Source organism: Atractosteus spatula, chromosome 21, assembly GCF_055471065.1.
Source record: "Atractosteus spatula isolate fAtrSpa1 chromosome 21, fAtrSpa1.hap1, whole genome shotgun sequence".
NCBI classification, from domain to species: Eukaryota; Metazoa; Chordata; class Actinopteri; order Semionotiformes; family Lepisosteidae; genus Atractosteus; species Atractosteus spatula.
The window spans coordinates 6,976,608-6,997,342 of record NC_142726.1 but is presented as its reverse complement, the minus strand read 5'-3'; the positions used below and the strand labels follow the sequence as shown (position 1 = coordinate 6,997,342).

The 20,735-nt window shown below is 41.1% G+C and overlaps 1 protein-coding gene across 1 annotated transcript in view; it reads right to left on the bottom strand.

Annotated features, from left to right (window-relative positions):
* Positions 1-20,501, bottom strand: part of LOC148817108 (aryl hydrocarbon receptor-like) — a 35,092-nt gene extending 14,591 nt beyond the window's left edge. The window contains exons 1-3 of the mRNA XM_088939207.1: positions 20,245-20,501; positions 17,186-17,249; positions 14,929-15,113 (exon numbers count right to left, since the gene is read on the bottom strand). Coding sequence (XP_088795333.1) covers positions 14,929-15,113; positions 17,186-17,241 — 241 coding nt within the window. The 5' untranslated portion in view covers positions 17,242-17,249; positions 20,245-20,501. The remainder of the gene's footprint in view (positions 1-14,928; positions 15,114-17,185; positions 17,250-20,244) is intronic.
* Between the last annotated feature and the right edge of the window lie 234 nt (positions 20,502-20,735).

Here is a 20,735-nt window from a genome sequence, read left to right as displayed (position 1 = left end):
GTTCCCCTGCATATCCTACTCGCTACACTCACACCTGGCAGGTCTCACGTCCCAGCGCACATGCACCCTGTACTACACAGATTAATTGCAACACACACTCTCTCCAGGTTAAATTTAATCCACCCACCTCATTTAAATTTAGAATAATTTTAAACAAGGATTAAATACAATGGTTTAATATTATAGGAGCCTGATGAAAATGTGATGCATTTGTTTAAGATAGTTCTCTGGTTAATCTCTGAGCCATCAGACCTATACATCTGCAAATCTCTGGCACCCCTGAAGAAAAGCAGCTAAGTAAACACAATGTATTCATGTATCTCAGGTGTACAGGGTCCCACACACGGAAAAAGAAAACATCCCACTCACTTGCTGACTGATTATGTCTCTCTGGATCATGTGGGACACTGATATGGGGACATGCCATCGTTAAAACAAAAACAAACCATGAGACAGATAGTGAGGGCCTGGCTCAGGTCCAGATTCTCAGCAGAGTTACTGGTACTTACAGCAAAGCAGAAACGGGACTGCACACCAACAACTTTCACAATTTTCATTGAACAAACCTGATTGCGCAATCAAGGAGATAGCAAGAGAGAGTGTGTTGTCTTCCCAAGAATGAAAATGGAGAGCTTCAGAAAATGACCAGTCAAAAGGAGCTCCACTTAGCTCTTCTTGCTTGCCTGATGATTCCATAGCTAAATGATCTAAATTATCCCAGGATCACATTTATCAGTTTCCATTGGCCACATTCAATAAGATCACTGTGCAACTACAGACACTAACAACTTTCCGTTAAAGAGACTCTATGTGTAATCACCTGTTTAAAGTCTGAAGCACATCTGATCTTAGCTCCACTGATGGTCGGGTTTTGTGTCTGCATCCCCTTCAGCTCACTTCAGCTGTCTTGTGGGGGGGCGGGGTTCTGATTAAAGATTGATTATTTATACAGCGCTCCCTTGGCCACAATCAACCAGAATGCCCCAAATCAACCACAGCCAAGCAGTGAACTACTGTTTTTGTAGCACACTACCAATTAATGGATCTCAATCAGATTTAAACAAGCAATAAGCCAAGCAATGCAGTCAATATTAAATAATTTATTTTGTTCCATTCAGTTCTATGAGAATATATTTACTATAATTCCAGATATAGGTATTGTGATCATTAATTGCATCGGCAGTGGTATTGATCAGTTACTTTACCAGTACTTTACCAATAATGTCTGAGAAGATCTGAGAGAAATGATAATAAAAACGCTCCAACTGACTTCACGCTGTGTTTCACACTATTTTGAAGTAATACTTTGACAGGACACTGTCTATGAAAGAAAATACGCAACTAGAAAACATCAAACACAAAATTACATTAATCTGTCCGAGAGGAAGTAGAATCTTGCCATGTTAAAAGAAAAGGGAATTACACAGATTCCTGAGGCACTTAAACGTTTAGAATACCTTTGAGAGAAGCTGATTAGACTGCAGTGGCACAGCTTTCGGTTCATGTCAGACAACAAGAGCTGCACACATCAAAATAAGCCAACCAAATCTGCAATTATAAATATACATTTGTCTGTTTCAGTCATGCAATTTCTCGTTTAGAAACTATAGACTGTGTATTCTCTGAGAAGCACTGTGGGTACAGTACCTTTTTGGTTAATTTAAGTTGTGGAAACAAGTGGTAACTTTTGTGTTCATTATTGTAAATAGGGATAACTGGTAATATCAAGTACACTTGGTACTGTATAACCTGGGCCTCTCACAGTGGCATTCAGTAAATGTATAGTAGGTGGTTGTCTGGTCTGACAGCAGCTGAAAACATGTTGAGAGAATCCACATTCTCCCTTCTTTTGTCACTGGATCCTGGCCTGGCTGGCAATCATGTACAGTATATGGAGCTCAGAAATGCTTGGATTCCTAGTGACAGTGGGGGAACGGAGTGCTGCTGCTGGCCTATTCTCAGGGCATTCTCCTGTAGCTCAACTTTATTTGAGGTGCCCATATGGGAAGACTTTGAGGAGAATCCTGCTGAAGATTAGGGAATGTGGAGGGGGTAGCTATTTTATGTTCAAATAAAAAAAATTTACAGATTGCAGAATTTACAGAAAGCTGTAATTTCAGTAATAGCTCAGATCTTGTAAAACCCCATACTACTGTGAAATGAGATGAACCCTTTTTGTCCATTTTCTGTATTTTGGCATGGAACCGTACACGGCTTGAGTGCAGTGCAGTTTGCGATTGTCGCATTACAGCAAACTGGAGAACTTTTTTCTTTTTTGAAAAGAGAAAAAAGGAAATATATTTTCAATGTAATCCAACTCTTGGCAAGATTTTAGGTTGTTATACAAACGTTTAATTACTGTGTTGCAGCCTCAGGCTCTCTCACATAAACCGTAGCGTGAAGTAAAAATGATCATTTGTTCTTCACTTCCTTCCTAGAGATGGCTCGCATGCTTTTTGTGTTTTTCTAAATTCCTATGGCATTATATATCCAGACTTGTTGTTCTGGAAATGAACTCTGTTGAACGTTAGCAAAGCACACACAGGAATTACTCGTATTATACTACCAGAGTGACACACACTGAGATCTGTGCTGGTCTCCTGACTATGTGCAGTGCTGCTCACTTCTGCCTGTTTATCTGGACTGAAGGTTGCATATCAGCAATGTTCAATGTTAACACTAATATCAACTATTTTACAAAGAGCTTTTTATAGTTCAGTTCACATGAAAGCATCTCAGAATTTTACACATTTGAAAAACAAATCTAGGTCCTTTCCACTTATGCCTGCCACTAGGCTGTCATCACACCCGATCCTCACCCTTCGTTAGCAGGTGATCATCCCATAAGATGGCCCACATTGCCTTTTCGGGCTGAGCCCGGCTGGGTTATGTGGGCTGCCCGGCCACCTGACGCTCGCCGGTGAACGCGACCCCCAGGCCTGTCTCCAGGGGCAGGTCCTGGTAACCCTGTCCCAGGCAGGGTACATTCGATCTTAGTTTGTCCTGTCATGAGGGTCTTTTTTGGACCGTTCTTTGTCTGACCTCTCATCTCAGACCTGTCCACCAAGGGAGACCCCACCAGGAACACAAGGCTCCAGACGACATAGCTCTGCGCATCCCTGAGGTACACAAGCCCCACCACCACGACAAGGTGACGATCCATGAGGGGGGGGGGAGAGTGGATTGCTCTCTACAGGTGAGGGGGGAACAGCTGCCCTTAGTGGAGGAGTTTAGGTATCTCGGGATCTTGTTCACGAGTGATGGAAGAGGGGAGCGTGAGGTCGACAAGCGGATCAGGCAGCGTCAGGTGTTTTGCGGGCACTGTACCGGTCTGTGGTGGTGAAGCGGGAGCTGAGCTTGAAGACAAAGCTCTCGGTTGACCGGTCGATCTACGTTCCTGTCTTCACCTATGGTCATGAGCTGTGGGTAATGACTGAAAGAACGAGATCGAGGATACAAGCGGCAGAAATGAGGTCTCTCCGCAGGGCCGCTGCACTGCCTCTCTGTAACAGGGCGCGGAGCTCGGCAATCCAGGAGAGCCTCAGAGCAGAGCCGCTGCTCCTCCGGATCGAGAGGAGCCAGTGGAGGTGGTTTGGGCATCTCATAAGGATGCCCACCAGTCTGGCTTCTGCTGGAGCTGTTCCAGGCACGTCCCACTGTGGCAGACCCAGGACACGCCGGAGGGATTCTCTCTCTGGGCTGGCTTGGGAGAGCCTGGGGACCCCCCAGGAGGAACTGGAATCTGTTGCTGAGGACAGGGAAGTCTGGGCTGATCTACTGGCCTGCTGCAACCGCGACCCTCACCAGGAAAAGCGGAGTGAAAATGGATGGAAGGATGGATGGATGAAAAATACATTTGACAAAAAAATTAAATAAATTGAAGAGTAATATACATGGAGTCACAACGATAAAAACCAGCTGGGGGTAAAGCAATCTTATACTTTTCAAAGAAAAGCTCCAGACAGAAGGAAGACTACCAATGACTACCAGAGACACCAGCTCAAAAAGAAAAGGTCTTTAATGACTGGTTTAAGATTTTCCCCGTTTCCTCAAAGGTGCAGCATAAGTGTGTGTTATAAGTTAAATGCTTCTCGGAGAACACTGATATCTGGGCATTTTGATGTGTGCCTTTATTCAGACATTATTCTGCAAAAGCTTAATAATGTTTTTAATAATCAATGCAGCCTTTGCAAAATGGAGCTACAGTGCAAAATGGAACATTGGACACTAGTTTGTTTGCGTCTGCTCCCTTTTGCGCATGGTGTGGTCACACAGGTACCATTTCAAGGTTAGGCATCTTTTTTCTAAAATGACAGGGCTGTACTTACTGTGGCTCTAATTATTATATTCTAACCTACTGGTTTGGTATTTAGCCATCCCGGGTTTTAACAAAAGCAGAATAGCCTTGTGTTGTTTACTGCATTTTGAGATTTAAAAAAAAATAAGAGTCATGAAAAGGCACTTCAGCCCTAATTTGCAACTTCAGCTTCCTAAGTACGCCTAAGATTTCAAAATGATTATCTTCAGGTTTTCATTATGCAAGCACTAGCACAACTGCCACATTCGGGAACGGAGATGTTTCAAAGCTGTTCTGTTGCATAAGAATAGGTTTAGCCTTTGTTTCTTTTGACAAGGATTAAAGGAACGCACAGCGGATATCCTCAGTGTTCTTGAATGCGCTAACCGGAGGCTGCTGGCACGCTTCCAACCCCGCCTCCCAGGTGCTTGAAGCCACACCCATTTCCTCACAGGCCCCGCCTCTCCCTCAGGACAAAAGGCCAGGTGAGGAGAAACACGTGTAAAAAGTGATTGTCAGGTGGGCCTGAAACCAAAATCCCTAACCAATGAGCATTCTTAAATTCTCTTGTCAGGCAGCTTGTGTCAGTAGAGTACAATCACACTCACAGAACCTTCAAGTACTGTGCACTTTCTAAGTCTAGATCAATACTGAGCAGAAAAGATTTTGATATTCACATTCCTGAAAGGCACTGACAGATTTAATACAGCGGACGTCTTCCATCTTAACAGCAATACAAGGACCTACGGACTCAAGTCTTGAAAGATTACTTGGATCATGAAGTTACACCTACCCAAACCACCCAGACGTACCAAATGGAGACCATAAAAAGCCACACAACGCCTACATTTTATTTTTCAGATATTTCTAAAGCTTTCTACAATGTACAGATGATCAATTATAGGAAAAAAAACTTCTGTGAAACAAGAATTCTATTATTACATATTTTATAAAATACTTCCAGTAGAGGTCTATGAATCCTAATTCTGAGAAATAAAACCAGAAAAGTGTCTCTTTCACAATAATTATAAGAGTATTAACTTAAAAGGCCTATCCCTGCTTTTCATGTTTGTCAATAAATTAATACTGAAAACCTGTATTAGAGATGTAGTCCTGTTCGTGATATTAAGAGGATGTAACTCATGTCAGTGCAGGGCTTGGACAGAAGATGAGCTCACCTGGATACTGAATCCAAAGAATATTAAAAAATGAACCACCAAAAACGACCTACTTCACCTGACAATGTTGTGTTTCTGGTCATAGGTACAAGAAAAAAAGAGAGTGACAATTTGCACAATCTTATTGTTATAGTCACAAGTTATGCTAATATGCCAGAGAAATTGCATTTTTTTTTAATACAACACATTTCAGAGCAAAAGGGGTTACGCATTAAATTACATCCCTGAAGATGTAGAAACTCTTCCAAAATGATTTACTGTGCAAAATCGCAGATGTTTACCTCATGCTTAATGCTTACTCATTTAAAATATCAATGTCATGAAAACAGCTTCTTGACATATGACAAAAAACCTGTAAATTAAACCTTATCTTGGCGAGATGGCTCAACTGTTAAAGAAGTAAGTCTATTGGCTATTCTTATACTGTATAGTAGGTGGCTTAAACCAAATGTCTTACATTTACTGGCAAATGTATAATAACTGCATACATTATCAGCACCAGGTCACTATAAAGTGACAATGATCACACCATAAATCTGCTACTGTATGGGTTCAACAGAGCCCAGAAATCCTAAAGAGCATTATTGTGTTGAATCTGAAACCTTGCTGGAATCATGCCCTGGAAGGGCAGTAATAGATTATAGGTTGTGAGTGATGATACCTGCTCAACTGGAACAGAAGCAGGGCTGAACACAAACCAGGTCCATGACAGCTTTGGCAACACACCCACAGATCATGAACACAAAGCTGGAGAAAAAGAACTGGGAGCCCGTATGCAACTTGATACGCAATCACTCCACCATGGCCACCAAGCATTCCTGCCACTTCCACACAGGCTGCCCTTGGATTCACCTGTTTGTTTAGAGATGCGCAACAGAGACAAGGTGAGGAGCGAAGCTCTCTCTCTTTCCCATTTCAGGTAAATGATGAAAACCCCACAAGAACCCTTAAATCAGACTTACAGTCTTCTCCGCCAGGCTGACAGATAAAATTGAAGAGGAAAAGAAAGCTGGTTTGTGGGTTCTACTAATTTTAGTTGTCTGAGAAGAACTTATTGGCCTTTCTCCCCTGTCACTCTTGGACTCAAGAGTCTCTTAAAGGTATAATCACATTAATCTGGAATTAATGCGAGTTTCCCTGCTGTACTGGTCCTGGCTGATTTTCAGAAAGAATGGAGTGTGAAGGGTCTAAGAAAGGGAAGATGGAGCAAGAAGCGAAGTGAGCAAAAAATGGAAGATAAGACAAAGAGAGCCTAAAAGAGAGGACAGGTGAGTCTGAGAAGTCATTCATTTCAATTTCTGCCTCTTAAAAAAGCATCCATCAAGCACCAACAATCTGAAAACCCTTTTGGACTAAGACTGGATCCTTGTGAAAGAAACGTGACCTACTGTATACACCTTCACATGAAAAATGAGGTAGCAAGGAAACATGCAGGGTTTGCCAACCAATTCAGAAAAAAAGTGCCAAGAGCAGTGAGCTGCGTAATTCTTCACTAATCCATAGCTTGTGCATAATAAATACTATTTACTCTGAAATTCATTTTCATCCTGTCTTGATAAACCATGCTGTCTGTTGGCAGTGCTAATTTCTCTGAGGAATTAACTTATCTCACGAAACTGCCAAACGCACAGCAGCCCATTGCCTTGGACAACAGAGGCAACTCTGTGGCCGAGACTCGGAAGTGTTGCACTGTCTCCAGCACCACAGGAGCAGAGTGGGGAGCCCCAGGTGAGGAACAACACTGGCTTGACTTCCTGCTCAGCTTGACGTCACTTGGCTTTCAAGTCCTAGGAGAGCCGTCTGGGATACCTTTCTGCCGCCAACACAAACACTCACAACACCATAACCTCATTTCTCTCAAAGGCCCTTTTCTCCTAAGAAACAAAGCGCTCTCTTATCTCATTGTTCTGGGTTTTATTAAAAGTGCACATCTCTTCCTGGTAGGTGTGGGACCGTGGTATTTGGTTGAAAATAGTACCTTCACATTTGGAATCATAGGGGCACAAAACAAAACTATTTTTTTGCTGTAATCATACACTTATATACGTTTTCAGTCTGAGCATGTAGAGTTTGGATGGAATGTTTAAGTTAAAAAATGTGTATGCCTTATTTTGTTATTTAACTTTAATATGGGACACCACAGAAAGACTGGATACTTTTAAAAGGTACTGTATAATATTTTGCTAAGTACGACAGCAGAACTGAAATTGTTATCTAGTGAATATTGTTCACTTTAATGTGAACTTTAAAAGTCAAATATATTTTTTTCTGAAAATACAATGCTGCAATATAAAATGTGAAGCTCCCAAAACAGTCTTTCGCTTTTTATTACAAAACACTTTAAAGCTTCAGTATACTATATTAACTGTGAGCACAGAGAGTTAAATTAAAGCAATTAAACTAATGTCTTAGTTTTTTACTATTTACTGTGAGGTTACAACTGCAAAAGGTCAATGGTTAAAACACAAAGTCATGTTTGCAGAATATTTAATCATGTCTGTGCTTTTACAAACTGGTAATCACACGTTTTCAGTTCAACATGAGGATTTATTTTACGAGACTTTCGTTTCTGTTTGTCTTTTTGTGTGTGAAAAGATCATATTCCTTATAGAAAAAACAAACCCCAAACCAGCCTCAGTTGACCAGTGGCCAAATGCACAAAACAATAAAAGTTGAATTTCCTCTTAGTCTTCCTGTTTTGCATTTCTCGTACATTTGTCGTACAAAGCACTTGCAACGCATTTTCAACAACGGCCTACAAACATTAATTCGGAAGCTACCATAGGTTTGACGAGTTAGGAGAGATTCCTTAACAAAGAAGCTCAAGGCCTGGCCCCAGTTTTTTAGAGGAAAATCAAGCTAATTTATAGGTTATCAGTCATCACTTTTTTACAGTATGTAGTGTTTTGATTGCAGTTCAGTTTAGCACAGCTATTTGTACTTTCAAACAAGAATCGGAATGTGAAAGTTTTGAAATGTGAAATATTGCCAGGAGGCTCCCGGTTACTCCGTTTCTGACACAGTGAACAAGAGCATGGACAATCTGAAGAGCTAGCAAAAGAAGTGGAAGCAAAGATAAATTAGTTTATGCCTCATCAATCAACAGGATCACATCACACACATCAAAGGATCGCATGGTTGAGCCCCAACTGCCAGAGCATGCAAGGCAACATTTTTCCCTGAAGGCCTGGGCCTGGCACATCGCATCACCATTAAGTAAGTTTCAGCTTTTTCCTCTCGGGCACTACTGAAGAAACGGCACTAATAAACTAATAGGGCATCCCCCGACGCCAGGAAGCTGTAAGCAGAGGGAATCAACCAGGCAGCCTCATATAGCTCTCCTCCAGTTTGGACACAGTCCTCGTTTGTGTTATGCTTTTACAGTACAAGAGTAAATCTGTCTTTCTCTGAAAATGTGCAAGGGGTATCTGACCAAGCACAGAGTATTTTCCTTTTTATCATTTGTTTTAATATCTCACATTTCCGAATGACAGGAAAACAAATTATTAACTCCGAGGGTTAGCAGTAATATGGAATATATTTCCTGGATGAAATGGGAAAAGGAAGAGGCCCTTCTATATCATGTGAGTTGTGCAGGTCTAGGCAAAAATCCCAGCCTTGGGATGTCCAGTTGAAGCGGACGGCCCGGAATCTTTAAGAAGGCAGCTTGTTGGGATTCTTGGAGCGTTAAACACAAGATAAATGAGCAAAATGGGCTGAATGGCCTCCTTGTTTGCTCTAATGCTCCTAAACACACAAGTTTCAATACCATGCAATAGAGTAGTGCCTCATCCAGGAGTGAGTCCTGCTCTAACTGCTGAACTCTTAAGAAAATAAGGATAAGCCTCAAGGCTTGAATATGGACACTTTGCTATTTTCGTACAGGGGGGCTCTAAGGCTCTGTTTGCATCATATATTTTTCACATTTTACGCAGACAGGAAAACAAGCAGGAGGCACAGGGCACCTCTGGGGCCATGGGGTCCATTTCAGCCCTGGGCTGCTCTCTGCATAGAGTTTCTATGTGCTCTGGTTTCCTTCCACAGTCCAAAGACATACTGGTAGTTTTATTGGCTTCTGGGTAAATTAGCCCTAGATGTTTGTGTCTGTGTGCACTGCGACATACTGGCATCTTGTCCAGAGCGTGCTCTGCCTTGCACCCGTTGCTTGCTGGGATAGGCTTCGGCTCTGCAGCAACCATGAATTGGAAGTAGTGGTTAGAAAATAAATGGATGGAAGAAAACAAGCAAAGAAATCCAAATTCTTAGCCGGCGGTGATCCTATCCCAGCAAGGACGGTAACTTCCCACCTAGTCCCAGAGGCTCCAGTTAGCGGATTTTACCAGAGATGAAGCCACTTCCATTAATAACAAAGACACCACACCAGCAAGCCACAATTCAGGCTCAGTGCTCTTGTGAGCTTATACCCGAGCTTATACCCTTACACTTTGGTCTGAGTGACAACTCAAACCAAAAAGGCTTAAAAAGCAACTTTTTGGAACTACCTCTCAGTTAAAGGGAGACCTTTCCACAGTAAGAGCTCAGTAATAAACTCCTGGAGTCAAAGTACAGTCTTGATGCCATCACTGTGATGTTACTGTAAAGCTGTTCACCTCTTCATTAAAAGGGTATCATCCCACACTTTGTTCCTTGCTCTGTAACACCCTGTTGCTTTGGCGTGTTGTGGTACTGTTGGATCCAGTACCAAGAACTCAAAGCTATGTCCCACTGGGAGTTTCTTTATACAGTTTCGGCAGCTGTCACAGAGTAATCTTCTCCACTTTGCAGTCCCCACACCCAAACTGCACATTGCTGGATGTAAAAACTGATATTTAATTCTGTACACCATAGCAAAGCCGGCCAGCTAACGAGTGCAAATACATCAGATTTGAGGTCTGATCTCTTTTCCTTCAGATTAATAAACGGTATACCATTAAATATTTACAGGTATTAATGTAACATACACGAGAAAGTGCATGATTAAGAAATGTGCAATGATTTTTTCTCTTCCTATATTGCAGCTTTCAGAAATTCATGCACTTGAAATCAGAAGGAATGAAGCTCAATTTTCAAGTTGACTTGGTAGTTTCAGTTTTATGACAAAATCAGGTAACAGTCATTCTGTCAGAATCAGGCCAGAGGGGTTTAGTGTACAAAGGTGAAGACTTGCGTGCAGACAGCACTGCCGTGTCTGGGGCTGAGAAGACAGACAGCAGGCTGCTGATTGAGATCTAAAGCCAGCTTGCACGGAAAGCAGCCTCTCCTCTCAGCCCAGACCGCCACATGGAGCTGTACAGAGTGCAGGAGGAAGAGGCCGGGAGAAGTGGCGTGATGGGATCAATCTGCCAGGCGTTGCCCCAGTCTTTCAGGTGCTACAACAGGAATTCTCCCCCCTCAGAAGCAAAGCAAGACTGCTGGGATAAATACACATTGCAAAAATGTGTCAATGCTATCACAACAGTTGTTTAAAGCACCTTACTCTGAGCAAGTGTTTGTGGATTTCCTTACACAGTGACCAATGATCACTGTGCTAATCTCCAGACTTGAGAGTACTGCATACTAATTTTACTTTGCAAACCTTACTTATATTTATGGTAAGACTTTTACTTGTTCTTAGAGAAGCTAAAGGATCTTCTTCTTCATTATTATATTATTATAATTATCCGTAGTAGTTGTAGTTTTGGGCATTCCAAAACTAGTAAGTCCGTACTTACAGTTTTAAACTGTTTGTCATTCCTTAAAATGGGAATATCTGAAGAGACTTAGGCAAGTATCTTAAGAGATTCTGAAATAACATTTTTGCACTGAGCTGAAACGGTATCTGAAAACTGAAAAATATCAGATTTTTAAAAAATTCATTGATTTCTTTTTAAATATCTAAAACTTTAAACAACTAATTACCAAACTCCTTGCCTTAAGTGAGTGGAATACGTGCCAGCCAACTGATGGAAAAAACAGTTACTGTATAAGGTGTTGACAGATCAGAGGTTCACAACTAACACATTCTGCAATAGACAGAACAGGTCTAAACATGCCCTAATTAGGATGCAGGCAGCCTATACAGAGGTCTTTGCCCACTTTTAATGTGTGCCTCATCCTTTCATAGATGTCTTGTTTAAAGATTTGTAAAACAACAAAAATACAAATCCTGAAAAAGTATAATGAAATGGTATTTAAAACTAAAATATGCTGCTTTTCTATTACGTTTAAAAAATGCCTGGAAATTCCCCAGTGGAAAGTCTCTAATGGATTACAGGTGGGAATCCTATTATGTGGGATCAAATGCTACCAACCTTTGTACTTTGTATAACTATTATGCTCATGGTGAAATCTAAATATGATGCTGGATTAAGAAAAATGATGACCTCTTTTAAAAGGGATACCTCCTAGGGCAGAACTAGAAGACTACAATATTCATTAGCATGCTTCTAATGTATAATTATGATCCTGTCAGATTCAAACTGTGCAAGAGATCTCCAGGTTTCGAGAGCTTTCTTACAAACAAGGTGAGAACCTACAAACTTCATGTCAATAGCATCCCAAGTTCAGAATTGAACCCAGGCCCCCAGCATTGCGGGGCAGCAATGCTAAACCACTGTGACGCCATGCTGTCCCACATGAAACATAAATAAGAATAAAGCTTTCATACTGCTTCACCATTGGACACACCTCCATTTCTCTCCCAATGCACAGAGAGAGCTGAACCCGAGCTCTCCACACAACTCCAGCTCACGAAGATAGAGCCACTGATGGCTTTGAGGACAAAGTTTTTTTCCACAGCTTTTGCATTAACTGGGTCCAAAATAAACTGACAAGAAAAAAGTGAAAGCACAGAGTGCCCCCTGCCATCAAATGCATTTAAGACTCATTCTCTGTTCCCGACTTTCTTTGATCAGAGGACATTAAAAGCAAATAAAAACTTCAACACATGGAAGACAAACTGCTGGTATCTCACAAAACCGGTAATAGGTAGCGTTTAAAATAACTGGAATACCAATGCTGACTACAGTCACGTGGCTCATCCTGTTGGGCTTAACTGCTCTTGCACACTGTTTACTGTCAACAGAAGAAAAAGAGTCCAAGTTGAGCTCATTATTGAGTGGTGGAAAACCTCAGTAGGCCAGCATTCCACTCTGCCCCTAGAGACTCGTTTCATCTATCACCAGTCCTGTATGTAGTCAATTACACCTGAAAACACACAATTTCCCTTAATGCACCTTTATAACAAAGTCATGTGTATTTTGTTTGCTAAATCACTCTATATCCTAACCAGTTTTTCCTGTGTTTTTGACTCATAGTTCCTTTTTTCTTTGGGAACCATCACCCCTCTATTTCCTCAGCTTTCAAAGACATGCACAGAAGAATACCACTGACAAAATGCTCACTATAACTGAAATGATTCCTAGCAATAGTCCCGTGTGATCTCATTCCATCAGCTCCAAGGTGACTAGAACCATGTTTGAAATCTATCCTTATATTGCTACCAATAAGGAGGCTCCAAACCATAAATGGCTATACTGTTTCTGTGATGTTCAATAGACAGCTCCAAGATGCTCAGGGAGATTGACATGAAGCCTGCTAAGTGTTAATGTCACACCTGTACCATCATCAACGTGCTCTTCAAGACTTCCTTGCGGGATCCCAGCTTGGACACAAACTCGTATATTCCTTTGGCCAGGAATGTATTTCAAGTTAGATTTCCATTGAAGGTAACTAGTCATAAAAGGGGAATCTATCACAAACTAGGGCAAGTGTTTCCAGAATTCAGACTCAGAAAAAGTGAAAAAAAAAAGGTAATCCATTTTTGCAAAGAGTCTGTTCCAAGTTCAGTCTTTAACTTGAAAACGGTAACAAGTTGCATGCATATCAAATAAGAGATTCAATACAGTAAAATACAATTATACTGCTGTAAATTGCAGACCAACAGCAGTACAATGTAGAACACAAACTGAGGGTTAAGAAGGAATTCAATAAACCATTCCGTGTCAAGCAACAGAAACAATTAAAATGCAATATTTTCCAGCAGCCAGAAGGACAAAAGCATTTGACTACAAAAATGATTGCTGACTCAGTAATGAAACTGACATTATGACTCAGATTAAATGATTCACTACATACCTGTGTTGTCAGTGGAACCAGTAGATTTAAGCACGATCCTTTTATACATGTAGGGATCCTTCTTGTTTATAAATGTTTTCTTTTAATAGCCTCGCTAAAGCAGTACCATTGGCAAGCCACAATACAGCTGTGTGTCTACAATGTCTGCAGGACTTTTGTAGGATTGTATGCAAGACATGTTCAGCTGCCACTTGTATTGTAACTGGGGAACCAAAAGTGGAACAAAAGAGATATCTGTGCTCCTCAGGATCGTTGAGACACACAGATCTGAAGGACTCATCTTGTAGATTGCAGCTATAGTCTAAATTCTACCAAAAACAACACTAACAGCAAACAGCTTCACTCATCAAAAACCTATACAGAAGAAGACACAATAACAATGAAAACGTAAGATAGATTTTATACTTACAATTCAACACTTAGGTTTGACATGTAATGTTTAAGTTGGTATCTTATATTCAGAATGCCTAACTGAAGAAAAACTCCCATACTGCTAAACTGTATTAATCATGAATTTGGGCATATTTTCTTCTTTAAGTAAATGCATCATGTTAAGGACAATTCTCCTTACATAATATTTGTATCTATTACATCACACAAACTATATGTTATTGTTTACAGTAAGAATGTTTTAATTACTCTGCATAAATATTTCACTTGACACCTCTCATCAGGCATCTGATGAGCTACTTTCTGGTCTATTGATTGAACTTTCGTTCAATCTGTTCATCTAGTTTGACATCTACCTGCTTTCGTAAAATACTGTACATTTTATGAATTTACTGTTATTCCAATGTTAATATCAGCATTTCAGTCTTAATCAGATTCTTACTAAAGGTTATTTCATTAAGTGGCATAGTGGTTAGCACTACCGCCTATTTGTGGAGTTTGAATGTTTTCGCTGTGTTTGTGCAGGTGTTTTTCTGGGAGCTCCCAAAAAGCGCACATTAGGTTTGCAAAGCAGACTAACTGATTTCACCCCATTAGCCAGATGCATTTTAGTAATACAGCACGGAGCTAAACGCCTTGCAAAATCATCATATCAGAAAAATGACATGTAGTGTATAGTAGGTATTAACATTTTACGTCTTTACCGGAGGCAAACTTGAAAAAAAAATGTCATTTAGAAAATGATAAATTACACATTTTTGTCATTTAGAAAATTATAGAGCTGAAATGCTTAAACTATACAGAAATACCAAAGAAATGCTTGTAACAGGGGCAGCTATGAGCACTTCCTGACCTGATATCTAAAGACATGTATCCATAACCACGTTGCACAGTGCCACGGTCAATGTCATTAGACCTTTAGGAATACATGAGCTGTGAGTTCCTTACTGCTGAGGAGGGACTTGGCTCGGAGGTAGCCGACAGTTAGCCTCATGACGGACAGCTTGTCCAGCTTGGAGGACACATGCTCAGGGAGAGGCAGAAGAGCTGCCACCCTGTCCAGCTCCACATTCAGCTTGTCCCGGTGCCTCTTGGAGGCGTTAGTCTTCGCTGTCTTGGGAGAGCCTGGCTTCCTGAAAAGGTTAAAAAAAAGCCATCAGACAAAAGCCACCAGAGCAGGAAATGCAGAACAAAACACACAGTATTGGCTTTTTTATAATGTGTACCTCCGAAAAATGGAAATGCCAGTAATTCCATTTCTATGCCCCCTATAGCATAGATCAGCCATCTCCATTCAGCTTTCCTACTGTCCAAAGCACAGCTCCAAGCTACAGATGTGTCTGTGCCCACTGCGTTCTGCTCATGACTTTTTTCCACAGACATATCTTTGTCAAAGCTAGGCAGCTAATCATAACATAGAAAGATTTGTATAATAAAAAAGTTAAACAAAAAAGCCAGATCAAGAGGGGACCTTGATACAGGTACTCAAAATCCTGAAAGACACTGCTGGAGTCATTCCAGGGGATTTCTTGATAAGTAACAAAGATACAAAGTTTCAGGGATACAATTGACCAAGAACAGGGAATCGTGGGCTAGAACAACCGCAGAGGCTGGTCTGAGAGAACCCATTGAGAACAGGTGTGAGTTTGGAATCAGCCAAACGAGCAATGCAAGATGTAAAACATTTGGCCATAGCTGCAACCTTTGAACAATAGGAAACTCAAGGGGACACTAGCAGATCAGAACCTCATTTCTCTAAGTACTCTACTGTTTTTATCAGTTTTCAGAATATTTGATAAAGCCAACATTAAACTGAACAAGAATTTGATTCTTATTTGACTGCAATCAACTAAAATTTGCTTCAGCCTTTTGCAGCTACAATATGAGTCATACTTAGATTTTGGTAATACCAGAGGACTACAAAGTTGTTCTCTGTTCATTATCATGTAAAAAGCTGTCCACTGGCATTGTTAGGGTTAAAGGATTTAATGCAAGGAGAAATGTGTATTGTTTCAACAGGTAACTTTGAACAGGTAACAGGTGGTGTGACTGCTTCCTACCTCGAGGCCAGGCTGCAGGCAGCTTCCTGGCACAGTGTCACACGTCTGAGCGTGGGACGACTCACTCTTGTGCCTGTTACTCAACACTGAACAGTCTGTTTCTTTCTGACAGGCTCACCACGTGCTCATATTGCTTGGGTTTGGTGAATAGAATGGATTCTGTGTTATGATTCCCTTTTGATATTTAAGTCAAAGGGATTGAAATGGGTTTTGTAAACAGCTGGTGAGCATTCATGTTGATTTGTTTTTAAATATGTTATTCTTGTGATACTGGAAAATGTAAAAGGTGAAACTTAGATGTGTTTTTTTACATCTTTGCGGTAAACAGATCACTCCTCAACAGGAAAGGGGGCAATACCTAAGTTTAATCACAAGGCTGTTTTTATACTGTAGGTGAGGGCACCTGCTTGTTTAGCTGAGAGACAGACGCCCTCTGTAACTACATTTTGATTCGGGGCTTCCCACATTTTGAATATCATTGCTTCGCCACAGAGCTCAGCGACCGTAGGACACTGAGAAGCTGGTCCAGATTCCTTCCAATCAGAGCAGAGGGAGAGGCAGTGCAGTGTGACCGATTTAAATGGTTGAGCACATTGCAAATTAACCGAACAATAACATTAATATTACCATAGAGGTAGCTAAAACATATCTATCTACAATTTAAAAAAAGACTTGACTAGCACATTATTCATTATTGCCTTTGCTGAGCAAAATGTAAGGAAGCTGCACTGAATGTGGACGTTCCTTCCCGATACTGATGGCCTGGTCCCACCCAATTCTTCTGGCCAGAGAAGGTGAAGGACATCTGTCTGAAGTTCTTCGAATTAACCAAACATTGCCAAGTCTATTCATTCACGTTGTTTCTTGTAAACTGGCCTGTAAATTATCGAACATCCTACTCCTGCCCTGCAAAACGTCTTTTCCCCTATTGTAAGAATATCCAACCTTCTTCATGAGCAGCTGCACAGAGGCAAGGGACAAGATGCTTTTAAACTGCTGTGGCTGTGCCTCTTCCTTGTAATACTTGGCGTTGTGGCACATAGCAAATCCACCTGCATCACAGCTGTTTCTTTTTTCTACACAGCAGTACTACAATAAAACAGGAAACACTAGTGCCGACTGTGCTTCACCACTGGCTTACTCACAGCTTGGGAATCGGACGGCTTCTCTTCCTGTTTGCGTACACTGCCGGGTTGACCATGGCGCAGCCTAAGGGGGCAGAGGGCGTGGAGAGAACAGAGTGAGTGCCACTGGAGGTCACGTCAGTGCTGGAGTACAGAAAATCAACAACACAGGCCATTGGAAGTCCCAGACATAACAGACGCATATGGTTTTCAGTTGTTAATGTTGTACTTAATGAGCCAATGTACTCAGATCACCCATAGTTAGCACACAGGTAGATAGTGTCAGTAAAAAAAAAAAGGAGTGCATACGCTATACAGACTGTTCAGTACATGTTTAATAAAATTTCATTAAAAGCTGTAAAAGCATCTGGTCTCCACCACCCACACAACACAACATGGTAATTAAGAAACCAGAATATGTACAGTATAGACCCACTAGAACGCAGGCAGCACAGCTAGTTAATAAAAGACAAGTAAAAACAATCATAGTACGACAGAGGAAGTGTCCCCTACAACCACCAGAAGACGAACCAAGTTGTTAGATTGCAGACTCTACGTGGACATGAGTTCCTGGGAGCTCATCACAGTCTATAGTAAACCACAATTATACTTCATTGAATCAGAAGGAGGGGAAGAGGGGAGAATCTGATGACACATTCTGAAAGTTCCAGAACCTGACACACAGTACGCTGAGTTTCTTCCTAATCAACCTGATGTTCTAGAAATCCCTGCCATGTGAACTGCAGAGGAAGAACAACAACATGAGCCAACAACCTATGAAAACACTTCCCAGACAGCAGGGATACATTCACAAGCTCCTTACAGAGGTCTCTTAAGAAAGCTGAGTTTCTTAAAGGAGCTGCTGTTAAGCCCTGGTGCCGATTGAGGAAGAAATCCTGTTTGCAGCCAGAAGATTGACTTTCTGTTGTGTGTGCTGCTTGGCAACACATCCCCTTCTTGAAAACATGCTGCAGTGAACACCACTGAGAAAGACAAATAGTCTCTCATATCCATTCCACCTAAAAATAGTTTTATTTGCACCTGCATTAACACTGCATCGCTGCTGAGATACACTACGATCTTTTAAATTTTTAAGAAACAACTTTAAATCACTGAGGAACAGTATCAATTTTCTTATTGTTCATATGCCTAATTGTTTATATGTGGCAGCAATTATTGGTCATGCTAATTTAATGGACTACTTCTTGGGCTGTAATCTATATACTTTCATACATTAAAAAAGTCACAAACCTACTCTTAATCAACAGTTTTTGCAAACTGCTCTTGATTCCTTTATCATTTATCATGGTTACAAGACGCACAATTCATTTACAAAGAAAAGAAAACTTTTTGGGAGCTTTGAAATGCAATATGCAGGAAGTACAGCATATCAGTCAGCACTGCTAGTGGATATTTAATGCCTGCTACATAATCATATTTATGTAGGTTTTCTTCACAAATTAGTGTATTAACTTGAACAGAGGCCTGCAGACAGTAAAAGTTGAGGAGGTTCTGCTATTTTATTTTGCCTGCCCCTTCAACAGCTCTTCTTCCAGTATGTTAGGTTTGTTGTCTTTTTATTCAACTGATTTTGTTTTCCATTCTAGTGCCTGCATGATTATTATTTAGACGTAAGTGCTGTAAGTCACCCTGGATACAACAGCTCGTGAAGCAGATAAAGAGATACTGTAAGTTAAAGACAGGGTGGGTTTTCTCACTGGTGACACCTTGGCTGATTGATACTCTTCAGTAACAGTACACTGAACACTATAATCTCTCATACGATCACAATAAGCAGGGGACAACCAAAATAACTGAAACAAATGATACATTTTGTGATTTTTTTTAAATCCCAAGTTTTATACAATATTTGGCACTGGTATTTCACTGTACTTTGCAACTCTGTGAGATTATAACTCTTCATGGATAGTTTCTGTAATGTCAGGTTCAAGATACGCAAATCAGGGCTCAATGGGAATTCATGTGAAAATGCCACATTTACCTCACCTATGAAACAAAGTACTGGTGCTCACAAGACATACAAATTGCCGAGACAACAACACCTATAAACCAATAATAAGGTTAAGTTTTTGTCAGAGCTCGACCTGGCCTGATTTATGCTCAGGTGATGTTTGCAGAATTCTCAGTGAAAATCAGCATAGCCCTTCAAGTGCTGGCTGCTGATCTGTTGACCTCCGCTTGTGTACCATCTTCTGTGATAAGGCAGCAAAATTCTCATCGCTTTTGATTTTGCCCATAACATCCTAGGCTACTGCCAGGACATTTTTTTGGTTGATCAGATAAGAGACTGAAGAAAGAGAAATTTAAAAATGGGGGACACAGCAGGGAACCTTCCTTCCAGCCTGCCCTGCTACTTAACACGGGAGAAGGAGTGAGATAAATGTATATCACCTGACAAAAAGGGTACTGTACAGGAGTAAAGTTCCAGTTTCTAAAGAAAAGGGCATAGGAAACTCACAGGTTGCCTGCTAGATTGCTTCAGTTTGCTTCTTGGTGAGTAGTTCCGCCTAATCAATAAAGTATACAATACCCGGGGCACGGAAATAGAGTGTGCGTACCCGAGATATATAACAGTCGGCAATAAATCCCAATCTGGATTTGCTCCAATGTCAACGTACCCTCAGACAAACTGTGAAGTGTTTGCCTGTCAAGTGGCCAGCGTGTGTATACCTGAAACATCCCGAGATTAACCAGATGCCGCTGAGCGCCCAATAATTAGAGAAAGCAGAAAAACAGGATTTTAAATAACGAGTCTTTAAAAAAAAATAGAATTATTCACGAGTCGGGATGCTATCGAACCCAAATCCCTGAATGAAGTGAAGTTTTCACCAGCGTGTGTATTACAGGAGCTGGATACAACAGTAACAATTATACATTTATTACAAATTACACGTTTTTAGTAAAAAAAAAAAAGTACTTCGAAGATCAGCATCATTAGCTTCACCCCTGTTTTCTCGCTCACTTAGGCTGTAGAGACGCTTTTTATTAAATAGCTGAAGAGGGAAAAAGGTAGCAGCTAAAAAATAATGTATGCCAGAATCCGTCTGGATGCCACTCACCGGATCAAAGCGTGAGTCTTCTTAGGGGTTTAAGAGAAGTACCAAGACTAAAATAGTCATTAGTAATCCAGTCCGCAGAAGGAATGCAGCTACTCGTATCACACTGTCGATACCAGCTCAGTGCGGCGTTGTCACAAATCTTCCCATTAGTAGCGAGAGGCCAAGGTGGAGGTAGGGACTCGTAATAGACCAGTCGGCAGGTTTTCACGGAGCGAGTTACGCTTTCCTGCGCCACACCTGACGAGTTTCGAGGTACACACCTGCACAGGTCAGCTCTGCACTGCCTACACGACTCCGGGACCTGTTGGCGCATCCGCTCCAGAACGTACTTACTTCTTTCCGGTTTTTCTAGGTCAGCTATTTCCGTTTTTATCATCATTATCAGCCAAACACAGGTAAGCGCGTTGCGTTGGCGATTGGCATCAAAAGCAGAGTCGGTAATATAATACACCGCATAAAAAAGCGGAATGGCAGGTAAAAGACTCAAAATA